This window comes from Barbatula barbatula (assembly GCF_947034865.1).
Source record: "Barbatula barbatula genome assembly, chromosome: 6".
Taxonomy (NCBI): Eukaryota; Metazoa; Chordata; class Actinopteri; order Cypriniformes; family Nemacheilidae; genus Barbatula; species Barbatula barbatula.
Window position 1 is genome coordinate 25,096,248 of NC_136765.1, and position 12,944 is coordinate 25,109,191.

At 40.1% G+C, this 12,944-nt stretch overlaps 1 protein-coding gene across 3 annotated transcripts; it reads left to right on the forward strand.

The window, feature by feature from the left end:
- Window positions 1-5,775: 5,775 nt before the first annotated feature.
- zbtb42 (zinc finger and BTB domain containing 42) lies at window positions 5,776-10,906 on the forward strand. 3 transcript variants are annotated; one of them, XM_079458135.1, is made up of 2 exons: window positions 5,776-6,009; window positions 7,179-10,906. In XM_079458135.1, the coding sequence occupies exon 2, from the start codon at window positions 7,196-7,198 to the stop codon at window positions 8,660-8,662; it is 1,467 nt and encodes a 488-aa protein (XP_079314261.1). In that variant the 5' UTR covers window positions 5,776-6,009; window positions 7,179-7,195; the 3' UTR covers window positions 8,663-10,906. The 3 variants fall into 3 exon arrangements, with proteins under 3 accessions (XP_079314261.1, XP_079314260.1, XP_079314262.1); XM_079458134.1 differs by lacking the exon at window positions 5,776-6,009 and adding an exon at window positions 6,133-6,200; XM_079458136.1 differs by lacking the exon at window positions 5,776-6,009 and adding an exon at window positions 6,456-6,703 and having other exon boundaries at window positions 7,179-10,900.
- The last annotated feature ends 2,038 nt before the right edge of the window (window positions 10,907-12,944 follow it).

Below are 12,944 nucleotides of genomic sequence, written 5' to 3' on the forward strand. Positions count from 1 at the left end.
CCTTTACTGGAGAGAGTACAGTATATTATACTGGATGACAGAGACAACAGTTCAGTTTTAAAGAGTAACGTTTGTTTGTTAAACATGACATAGTAGTTTAAATAAGAAGAATGCACTAGATTATAGTGGAGTACTAAATACTTTAAACAAAATGCATTAGAGAGAAGGAAGCAGTAGTTTTACAATGTAGAGAAGATATACAGTAGAATACAGTAGAGTGGAGCGATGTAAAGGGCCTTGTCGCTGTTTTTCGGGAAATGGAAAAAACGTATTTAATGATTAAACTTAATGATTAAAGTTTAAAAAAGAGACAAAACACGGTTGTCAGACACTACTTTTTATTGGTTAGATATTTGCAAAACCCAGTGACAAATGTAAATGGTGACTAATAATAATGCTTTAGAAATATGAGATATGAGGTTTCGGGGCACCAGCTAAATTAAAGTTTACTCAGAGGAGTTTAATAATGTTTTTTAATGTTTAATTTTATTTAATGGTGTTTATCAGAGTATCACAGATGCAGCTGCAAAAAAGTAAACACCACAGACAAGTCAACAACATTCAATATGTGTGTTGTTTGCGTTTTTATGTTTATATCTTATGTAGATTTGAATTTTATTTTTTTATTCGTGGGCAATACGCATTTATCAAACATGGAAAAAACACAATGTAAAATGTGTCAGATTGGGTCGTTTTCAGCCATAGTCTCTAGGCAAGTGAACCAATTGAACATTTCATCCTACCATAACATACACAAAACAATTCTCTAAAAAAATGAAGTGTTATAAATAACATGAAGTGTTAATTTTCTGCTGAACATGTAATAAAGTGCCCGAGAGAAGCTAGTGTAACTCATTGATTTCAACACATTATTTAATCACCAATATTTAATGTATTTTTTCATTCAATTCAATTTTATTTATATAGCGCTTTTCACAATGTGTTTTGTTCCAAAGCCGCTTTACAGGAGAAAAACAGAAAGGTAAAACACAGCACAGTATATGGTGTTTATAGAACAAGCAAGATCATTCTAATAAATAATATCTGTATGTCTTCTGGTGAGAAAGCCAACACTGCCCTGTGGCGAGGAACCCAAACTCCAATGATAAATAAATGGAGAAAAAAAACTTGGGAGAAACCGGGAGGACCAGTTCCCCTCTGACATGTCACAGCTGCACTCAGTGACTTTGATTTAAAGTTAGTAAATGTTTATGAAAAATAGAGAGGGCTTATTAGTTGTGATTTAGGAAATATCATTTGTTGAAACTGTTTAGGTCTAATTACAGTATGTCTTATTTTGTGGCTGATATCAGACAACAGAGGGAATGTTATAAGCAGGGAAAATAGTAATAGCATAATGTAACTGAGTACAGCTTTAACTTCAAACTGCTAATGTGATGTAAGTTTAGCATTAAATACTAAGTATTGTAAATTTAGCATTAATGTGGCAAGTAGTCCGTCTTTGCTCTTGGGTGGTAATGGAATTTCCTGAGCTGCGATGGTCAGGTGGTCATTTGCTCTTGGGTGGTGATGGAATTGCCTCAGCTGGAGCTGGAATGGTCTGTCAGTCCTCAGGCTCTCGCAGAAGGGTGGCACGGGATGTCCAGCTGGAACTGTTGTTATCTCTAGTTAGGGAAGGGCATATGATGTTTATCTGGGTCTGGCGTAATCTCTCCCTACATCGGGATGGGTAAAAAGTAGCTAAATAGTATATTGATAATCTGGAAATAAAACAATACAAAAATCTTTAAATCAATATAGAATTTGAAATGTCATAGCTTCGTGTATTGGACATTGTGATCACATATTGCATTTTGTGCACAAATGGATTAGAAGATTTTATGAATACTATTTTTTAATTCTGTCTAGCATCAGGAGGTCAGTGTCATTATTTATGACATATAATCGTGGCTGTGAGGAGCTCTGGCTCATCTCTTTGATTCCCCATCTGAGACCCTTTTAAATGTCTAAATGCTTTATTCACTCTAGGCTCTGTCCGGATGAGAGCTCATTAAATATATTATCTTTTGTGTATCTGTCTATAAGACTCGGCACATCATTATTATGTTTTAATATCTGTAATTCTGCAGGCTGTGTCTTTATGTGTTCCTAATGAGAAGATATTTTCTATGATCTCCTCACATTTACATGATCTCTGTTTTTATTAATGTCATGCAGATTTTAAAATGGAAATGGCCTCAATGTGACATTTATTCCAGAGTTTTCAGGAACACTTGAGCATCAATGTGCAGATTTCACTATACAACCTCTGTTTGTCAGCAGTTTGCCGTTTACACAAACAGACTGCTTCTGCATAATTCCTCATTAATGTAAATTGCTAAATCTTACTTCACTGTGGAGTGAAGTAAATCTCAAATGGTTTCTCAAAGACAGTAATGAAATTATGGATAGCAAACAGGGACTTGTGCTGAAATCTCTGAAAGCGATCAAATAATTCTATAAAAGGTCAGAGATCTCAATATTAACTCAAACATTTCTCAGTTATCTGAGCTTTGTAAGCCACATCGAGAGCTCTACACTCTTATTGTACTCCATTGAAGAGTCCGGAGGTTTAAAATTAATGTAGATTGTGGAGGTACTATAATCTGGATTTGGGCAAATTTGATGGGAAATGTTTGAGTTCATATCGGGATCTTCACTAATATTGACTTTTGATTGCAGACTTGACAAAATCTGAGAAGCGATGTCGACAATGTGTCAAACTGAGCGTTGATTGACATTATTGACATATTAAAGAGATCTCATCTGTGATTTGATTTCTCTATATAAATTACATTTGCTTTCTCAAGATGCATCATCTTCAGTCTAGAGATTGAAGGGTAAATTCTCAGTAAAATATTCAGCAGGTCGTTCGTGTGTTTGTGAATGAGAGTGTGGATGGGCCTGCCCAGAGAACGCTGGAGGAATGTGATGCTTTTGTCTTTGTGAGGAAAGAGAGAGGGTCAGCTCGGAATGCCATTGATGAGAAAAGAGAGTCCCCCCCTCTCTCTCTCTCTCTTTCTCTCTGTCTCTCTCTCTTTCTCTATCGCTCTCTGTGTCTGTCCTGTGAGAACTTCTCGCTGTCATTCTGAGCCACTCTCTCCGGTCCCAGGGTGCACAACAACTGCATTGTCCAACCCGTAAACACACTGTCCACGAACTACAACCAAACTCCCTCTCTGGAAAGATGAATGAGACGACATTCCACCGCACAGCGACACTGCAACCATTTACATCTTCAGAGCGACATTGTGAAGATCTCAGACAGAAGAGAGCTTTTTCACCGTCGTCTGCTTCATTCAATGTTGATTCTGTGGCATTTGTTCTCATTATGCACCCTGACATGTGTAGTCTCTACATGACAAGATTTGTAAATCATCAACTACAAAAGTTCAACGATTCAACCGTAAATTGATGTACAGATGAGATTGTTTGACGGATGCAGTTTTCTTTCTTTCGTTCAGAAGTGGGCGATAAACAATATGTAAAATATGATGTCATCGATATATTTGTTATTCTCCTGCAAGAGAAAATTGTACATTTTAAATTTGTTTCTCTACTAAAAATCAAATCTGTCTGCTTTTGAGAATGAACCAGCATGATTTTATAAATATCGAGAAAAGACTCAAAAGTACACTTTTGATTTAATTTACATTTATTTATTGAGCAGATCCATTCAACATTTTGCCTTAAACACACACAATAAACAAAGCAATGTTTCTCAATGAAAGGTTATTAAATGTATTGAACACGCAAAGAAGATATTTCGAAGAATGTTGATAACCAAAATATTAAACCCCATTGATTTCCACTAAGACTTCTGAAAATATCTTCTTTTGTGTTCCATCGAAGAAAGAGTCATATATATGTTTAAACCACATGAGGGAGAATACATGATGACAGAATTGTTTATTTTTGTCTGAAATATCCCTTTAAGAGCATTGTGACAACTAGCCCTGGTCTCTCTCATATTAAAATGTACATTTAGTTGTTAGAATAAAAGTCACATGGCGTCTCTGTTGTGAAAGTCCAGCCCCCAGCTCTACACATTAACTAGTACACGAGAAATACAAAACTCAAAGTATTGTCTCTTTAAACAGCCTTTCAGAGCTTCAAATGGCCCTTTCAAAGCGCTTGACAGCTGGAGTTTAGGCAAAAGGTGACCCGACAGTTGCAGAGGGCAAAAGCTCAGCAGCTGCAACTCCCTGTTCACGTCTTCACTGCGCCTACAGGATCAACAACAGTTTGAGTGTTCATATAGATCACAAATCCCAAAATAACTCTGTTACTATGTGGCTCTGTAGCATTTCTGTGAATTATGGCACTGGTGTGCGACTGCGTGCTGTAATATCTGTGCTCGCTGTAGTTTTATTGGAATCACATTTACATTATTCATTTAGCAGATGCTTCTGTACCATTCGACGTATGGCGGAAAATATCAAGATAACAGAAACAGTCACAGAGTTCTGTATCTATGATCTGATAGACATGAAGATTTATTATGATCCTTCACTGAAAAAAAAGAAAAACAAATTTGATGTCTTTAAATGACCTTAAAGTAGAAATATACATTTTCATTCACCTTTTACAATTTAGAAATGATATAGTGACCAAAAGACTTATAAAGTCTGGACATTGTATCAGACGACTTGATATTTAAGATATTCTGTATCTGCTTGAATCTTTTAAGTTTACCTAACATGTGTTTATTTGTATACACATTTGCCTGCCAAACTAAATTCAAACATTTAGGCAGGAGCCTTTGGGTCAAAAGGTTTTGAAGTAGCAAACGTTCATTACAGCTTTAACGGCACGAGAAAAAATCAAACCCATTTGGGTGATATTAGTAAGACTAAAAGGGCAAGTTAGTGCCAAGACATTCCAGCTCAGTGCGGGATTAGCTTCGATTAGATCCCAGAAAACTCTGCGAGCACACAACACATCAGCTCTCAACAATGGCCACAGGAGGAGGGGGAAACGTCTCAAAAGAGCTCTAATTATACACTTAAATGTATTGAAAGAGTGGAATGCATTTAGACTGGATGGGCTTGCGGGGAAAGTCGCAATCTGGAATAACTGTGGCAGCTCGAGCATCTAGAGGCCTCTCAAAAAAACACTTCATTTTCTGGAGAAAGCAAATGTTCTCTAACATCTATGCTCTTAATAAGTTCCTCTTCATTGCACTTCCTATTTGCAAATGTCGTTCTTTAGCCTTGTGTTGTTTTAACACCAAGCACCTGGCAGGTGAAAGGAACTTTAAATATTTTAGTAGTGTATAATATAAATTTAATATTTTTACAAAAGTAACATTTGTATAAATACACAATTTGTGCCTACTGCCTTCTCTTGTTATTTTTATTATTATGTATTGTATATCATATATTATATACTATATACATTTTTTGTATATTTTGTAAATTGCAAAGACATTTTAAATGATTTAAATAGATTAATTCGATGTTAAGCAGCTCTTTAAATCACTTCCAGAAGACATAAATACTCATTATGACATTCCACAAGAGAGCACTTTTTAAAACTAAATTAAACTAAAACTAAAAAAAAACTTAAAGCTAATAAAATAAAAACTTTTTATAAATTTAATACAATTTAAAAACTCATTTTCATCTAAAAATCACACAACAACATCACTCACTAAAAGGGAAGTGCCCTGAAAGGCACAGCTGTCTTGTAAGTGAACACTGCTGCTCACTGTGAGTGTGTACTGTACACTGGTGTTATCGCGAGACTGGACCATTAACAACCTGCTCGACACACACACACACAACAGAGAGAGAGAGAGAGAGAGAGAGAGAGAGAGAGAGAGAGAGAGAGAGAGAGACAGAGAGAGAGAGAGAGAGAGAGAGAGAGAGAGAGAGGGGGCAGTGCGTAGTGTTTCATGCGCACCGGGCTCGAGAACAGCGCTCAGGACTAGAAAAAGACACTTCAACATCTGGACACACATCATGAGAGCACGCGGAAACATCTGAGTCAGTCTCCACGCGCGCGTCTGTGAGTATTCGCTTTGATGTGAAGTTACGTTCAACTGAACGCGTGATACATTGTGTCATCGGCGCGGCGCGGCGCGTTTGATCCGCGCCACTGCTCGAGTTCCGCTGCCGTGAGTTTCTCTTTACGTCAGGTATAGTTCAGCTTACTCGTGCTCTTGTCAGCACTTACGAAATGTTTCGCGTCAATGAAAGGTAAGACTCATTAAAGTGTTTCAGTACAGATTATTTATTAAAAGTTCAGTTACTCCTGTTGGCTGATGTCGCTTTACAGGAGTTACTTATAAAAATAAAAGTTCCCTGTTATAAGCTCGCGTTTAACGACTTTGTGTGTCTGTTAAAGGGCTCGCGTTATAACGATAACAATGTGAAATGTGTAGAAGTGGGAGAAGTTTGCGCGGTTGCTCAGAGGAACATATGGCATAAAAGCACAGCTGGAGGTTTGAGACTGATGTCAGAGCAGCTGACTCCACCAGTAGACACACACTCGCACACACACACTGCTCAAACACACCACTCACTAACCCACTCACTCACATGGACGCGAAGTAGAAAGTTGCGTTTGGACGTCTGGTGCTCTCTTCGAGTGTCCTGAGGGTTTAGTTCGTGATGTTTGGAGCCTCGAGCGGTTTCTGACTGGATTTGCTCTCATTGACTGCTGCTGTTTCATGGGAAATATAAGCTTCTGATAGAGGAAGGTATGTGTAAGTTTTCTTTTAGACGTAAAGCTGCTGTTGTGATAGTACATTACTTGTTTGAGCAGGTTGCTTTTATCCCTGTTAAACTGTTTTGACATAGTTTAACTGGTTAGATTTTCAAAAGTTTTCAGTCACGCTGGAATATTTCGACTGTGAATCAACCATAGCTGCATAATAAAACAGTTTTATTTTAATGAAATGCGTTTTGAGTGTAGTTTGACATTAGGCTTGAGTTTGCAGATGTGTCTGACTGAAAGCTGGTGCTTGTTTCTGTGAGACAAAAGTTCAGTTTCAGTGAAACCATGAGATTTCAATAGTTGTTAGTCGAATTGGTCTTTTGGCCTTTAATGCTCTCCTCAGCGGGGTTGGCTGGACTTTTGTTTGTCTCCAGTGGCCTGTAGATGCGTCGGCAGGTCTGCGTGTTGTGAATAGCTACCCGGCGTTTGTTTAACATCCAGTTTTTCCTGTTTTCCAGCAGGTTACGGAAGAAGAATGGAGTTCCCGGACCACAGCCGCCAGTTGCTGCAGTGCCTGAGTCAGCAGAGGCTTCAGGGTTTCCTCTGCGACTGCACCGTGCTGGTGGGAGACGTTCGGTTCAAGGCACACCGAGCCGTTCTGGCCTCGTGCAGCATGTACTTCCACCTCTTCTACAGAGACCAGCTGGACAAAAGGGACACGGTGCTTTTGAACAGCGACATCGTGACGGCCCCCGCCTTCAGCCTGCTGCTCGAATTTATGTATGAGGGGAAACTGGACTTCAGCACGCTGCCCGTGGAGGACGTCCTGGCCGCCGCCAGCTTCCTGCACATGTACGACATCGTGAAAGTGTGCAAAGGAAAGTTAAAGGACAAGGAACCGTGCTACCTGGACGACAAGACGGGGGACGGCGCGGTTCCGGAGAGAGAGGAAGCACCGCAGGCCCCCCGGAGAGGCGACGGCGTCGCAGATTGCAAAGGTCCCGGGCAGAAGGCGAACGGTCACCGTGACGGGTCCCCGGACCTTGTAGGTGTCAATTATGTGTCAGCCGAGGCCGAGCCCTGTGTCCAAACAGCTGGAAAAACAAAAGCCGATGTCAGTAGTTCGGCCGTCCACGTGTCCCAGAGGTCCCGGGCGTCGGATGACATGGACTGCGCTCTGGATTTGTCTTTCAAGCCTCTGTCGAGCAGAGACGCCTTCCACCCCTCCTACGTCTCGGGACAGCTGGCCCTCGACAGCCAGCAGCAGGGCACTGAGCCACTTGTTAAAGATGAACATGACTTTCTGTCAGAGCAGGGGGATGGCGAGCCTGTGAGCCCGGAGAGGCGGCGCTTTGGGAATAGCGCCAGGAGCTCGGTGGTGACAGGGTTCGCTGCCCTCTTCCCCGGCAACAGCGGCCCGGCCGCGGCCACCCTGCTCCCCCCGGACGACGACCTGATGGAGGGGGAGGGCGAGGGGCTGGGCGTCCACCGCGAGGAGGGGGGAGGACGGCTGCTGGCGGACAGCGAGGGAGAAGACGAGGACGATCTGGCCTCTTCGGACATCTCCACGTCCAGCGGGGTCCTGCTACCCGTCGGCGGTCAGCAGGTGTGCGTGTGCCCGCTTTGCAGCAAAGTCTTCCCGAGCCCGCACGTGCTGCAGCTGCACCTCAGCTCTCACTTTCGGGAGAAGGACGGGGTGCGTTCCAAACTCTCGCCCGACGGTTCCGTGCCCACCTGCTCGCAGTGCGGCAAGACCTTCTCCTGCATGTACACGCTGAAGCGGCACGAGCGCACGCACTCTGGCGAGAAGCCCTACACATGCGGGCAGTGCGGGAAGAGCTTTCAGTATTCCCACAACCTGAGCCGGCACGCCGTGGTGCACACGCGCGAAAAGCCGCACGCGTGCAAGTGGTGCGACAGGCGCTTCACTCAGTCGGGCGATCTGTACCGTCACATCCGCAAGTTTCACTGCGGCCTCGTGAAAACCCTTCCTATTGGATAAAAACTCTGGTCACTGTCATCTAACTTTTCGGGGCAACTTTTTTTGAACCTGTCTGACACCGGTAATAATAATAATAATATCCAGTGATTTTCCAGATGATTCGTTTATTAATGACAGTTAAATGCACTTGGACGTTGACCTCATGTGTGTCATGTATTTAAACAGCTGGAAGAAACCGTCCAGAGGATTCACTTCCACCGCTATAATTTATCACTGGAAGAAAGTGATTCGACCGTCATGACAGAGAGACGTTTTGATGTATGTTCTTCATTTCATTGTTCAAATGCATTCTTACAGAAAGTAATGAAGAGACAGATTTTATTTATTAGTTAGAATTATGTATGCAGGGGGATGATTTTGTTTTGTGTGAATCTACTGAAGGCCTGACTGTCGACTGAAATCTACCACTGATGTTTGTGCACTTGTGTTATCATTGACATGAAGCTACTGTCTGCTACGTCGGTTCTAATGACGTTCTTAGACATGCGTTTGAATCAAATCATTTAATATGTCTGTAAGACACGAGGTGACCGTGGTTTAAAGTCAGTTTTCTGATGTAAGACAACATGTTCACATCTATTCTGCTGAAATTTGACTAAATTTTTTCTGATTTTCTCTCTTTCTATGAAGAGTAAATGTGGTGGAACCACTGCTGACCTAATTCACCGATCCTCTCCAGATCTTTGCTTAACTTTACCTTTTTCCTTCACTTTGACGTTTTCGTTGCTTCTTTTTATTTAATGTGATGGTGGAGTGTTTATGGTTGTATAGTAACAGTAGTTGGCACTAAAAATATCCAAGTTATGCTGTATATTTCATCAGTCCTGAAAAAACTTGATTAGTTATTTATTGGTTTTGTTTGTTTGGTTCAGGGTTTACTGTCGACGTTTAAAAAATGATCACGCTGGTACTTCTTTTTTTTAACATTATTTTGACAATTTATATGCGATACCTGGTTTCATTCATTGAAGTTTGACTTTTGTGATGCTAACAAGCACTTCATAAACAACACTGAGATACTGTAGGCTGCTATTTCTAACTGTATATTTATTGTAAATAAGTATTTTATTAAAAATCATTATGTCATGTTTCGTTTGAGATATAGTACGAATGAAATGAAGCTGCGATTCTTAACATTGACAGTTCGTGTCTTCCAGCCGCGATTTAAATCCCTGTTTGTGTGACATCATCTTATACTTTTGTTACAGTAGATATCAGAGATGCTGTAACTATTGGTTCAGAAGCACAAACGTATGAACGATCTGAAGATGAAAAGAATCTACCTGAAAGATCTACCGACTGAACTAATGTACATGGGGATTATAGAACCGTGCGGGCCAGTTAAAGGATATTTCATTCATTCATGAACTTGCATCCTGATCAATTCTTTTTTTTGCACATTTAATGGAAACATTTCTGTCCATGTACTTTCACTTCTGTGTGTATATTTTCAGATTTTTACACTGGAATTTCATCATTGCAAATGAATTTCTTTGTTTTTGTGTGTGTATTTCAGAGAATATGTTGAGATATAGAAAGCTTCCTGAATTTATTGTCATGTATTTACACGATCACATGATACAGTACGCACAGTGACGAATGCTTTTGGATTGTAGATAAACTGCACCTGTTGCAATGATGTGACACATCCGAATATTTAACATCAGGAAAACTGATAGATTAATGCAATAAGAAGAGAATAATTCTCAAACTGTGCTTCACACGTGACTCGTGTGGATTTCTCAATTTAGTCTGCAAAATGACATTGTACATGAATACTGGAGTTATGTCTTCTGAAGGTTCAGACTGTGAAATGGTAAAATCATAAGAACTATTTATTGATTTGTATCTTGTGTGACATTTTGCTGTTTCTCAAAATTTCCATGTGTGAAATATAAGACGATACTAAGTTGAGAATTTTTTAATAGACTGTAGAAGTGCCATTAGATCTAATATAATTTTTTGATAAGACAAGAAACATATTTTATAGGAAAACAAATGCTTCACTGTTAAGTCCTTTAGTGAATGTAGATGACAATCTGTTGGATTTGACCTTGCTTGGATTTCTTTAATTTATTTGGATTTTTTTGGCGTGTGTGTGTGCGCGTGCAGGCTTTCTTTATTTCTTCCGAGGGCACGGTGGACATGTGAGCCCTTGAGTGTGTGTGGTGTGTGTAACATGTGACAATCTTTATGTCAAACTTGATTTAGATTTACACATAGATTAAACAGCCTTTTCTGTGGATTCATTGTGTTTGTCTTTTCAAGTGATAAGGTTTTAATGACACTGAATCGTCAAAGATATAATAATGACAAAGCCATTGATAAAGAATTGTTTTCGTTCATGAGTAAAACTTTTACACAGCGTTCTCACGGTCCCACCCGTGAACGTATCGGATCATTTAAGAAGTGTATAGAAAGCTCTGGAAACTCATCAGTTTTATTTAGGAAAGCACCAATACCATTTTTTGAAGGCAGAGTTCAGATATTTTTTCCTGGTATACTCGCCGATACCGATGCCTGTACCTTTTCACAACACAGTGAGACTTATAAAAATAGCTCCATAATTACAAACGACACCTTAAACAAATGATGAAAAAAAAAGTATTATGTGCTTTTCGAAAACTGTCAAAGCACATTTCGCTACAAATGTCTGTCAGTTCTGTCCATCATGTCACATGAGGTATCGTTTTTTGGTATCTGTGCATTTTTACGAGTACGTGAGCTTAGTATCGGGCCCGATACCGGTGCATCCCTGTTTAATCTACACATTTACTTTAATTTAGTTTGAATATATAGTTTTTCTAGGTACTAAAATAATTTATCATCACATTCTGTCGAATGATCTTTTTTGTCATCCCAAACAAGGAGAAGACTCATGGAGATTCATTCACAGGCTGTTTTTTTAACAATGACCTTAAACCTGTTACCAGGGAGTTTGCCGTCAGCCGTCTGCCGATGAGAGTTTGTGTACAGAACACAGACGCTTCCGTATAATGTGAATGATGTTTCCATTCTTAAAAGAATTGCAGAAGTTACGAGTAGAATTATAATCGCAAATATGTATTTTTATATTCATATCTTCATAACGTCTATACAGTGTATTTATCACAATAGATGTGTAGACCTACAGTAAAGCAATTGCAAATCCTTACTTGTTTTAAAGATTAACTGATATAAGAAACTAAACTCGCTGAACAAAATTTATCATACACATCTTTATTTCCACATTAATAAGAAACCTAAAACTGCTCATTTGCATTCTGATCAAACCAGCAGTTAAAGAACTCTCAGAGACCCTCATTATTCCTCCACTGCACATCCATAGAAATCCAGCTGCCTTGCGATGTGATTCCCATGACCCTGCCCCCAAAGAGACCACACGCTTTTACACAAAACCACCCCCAAATACCCACGCTCGGCCCTGTCCCACTCACTCTTTTGTCAGCGTCTATATTGTTCTCTATACGTCTCAAGTTCTGCTCAGTTAACTGCTGCAGACGCTGCGTTTCACGCCGGTTTGAGAGATGCAAGTCTGTGTGATGGGTTGCGTAGATGTATTTAAACTAAATAAATGAGTGTTACATCGTTTCAGTGGGCAAAGCGGCTGGTGGGTTGCCAGTTAAGAGTTCTCCAAACACAAGGGGGTTGCCAGGTATTCCACCATAAACATTTCACTTCGTTTGTAACTTCGAAAGAGACCATGCACGACCGTTTTACATTCACACTGTGTTGTGGCAGAAATTCATCTGATAATTGGTATGAAAAAACTAGAGAGAATACGGAAGTTAAAAACATTTACATACGCATCCAGGTTCACTTTATATTGAAATGAAAAACTACAATGACATTTTTTTCACTATATTCAGCCTGTCCCATGTTTTTTTTGCATGCATACACGGTTCATCATACTACATTTATTGAATTATTCAAGCGTGTTTAATTTTTGTTAACTTTTGTAAGAGAAAGCATTTCGGCTCTCCAATTCGTGAAGCAAAACAGGCAGCAAATAAGAAACAAGAAGCCCATGACTCATTTTACTCTTTGATAAACACGCTTGTCTTTCCTTTGACTTAATGAGATGTGTGTTTTGCCCTCGCTTATCAAAAACCTTCATGTAATTTCCATTTTACCACAGCTAGCACATTTGCATGTATTCCCCAGGCGACAGCAAGTCTTTGTGGGAGAAGTGAAGTTGAAACTTGGATGTCTTCACCCCGCAAGGCCAGCGGTGGGAGACCTTGACCTGTGATGGGGCGAGCGGGGACATCTGGTGCCTGGC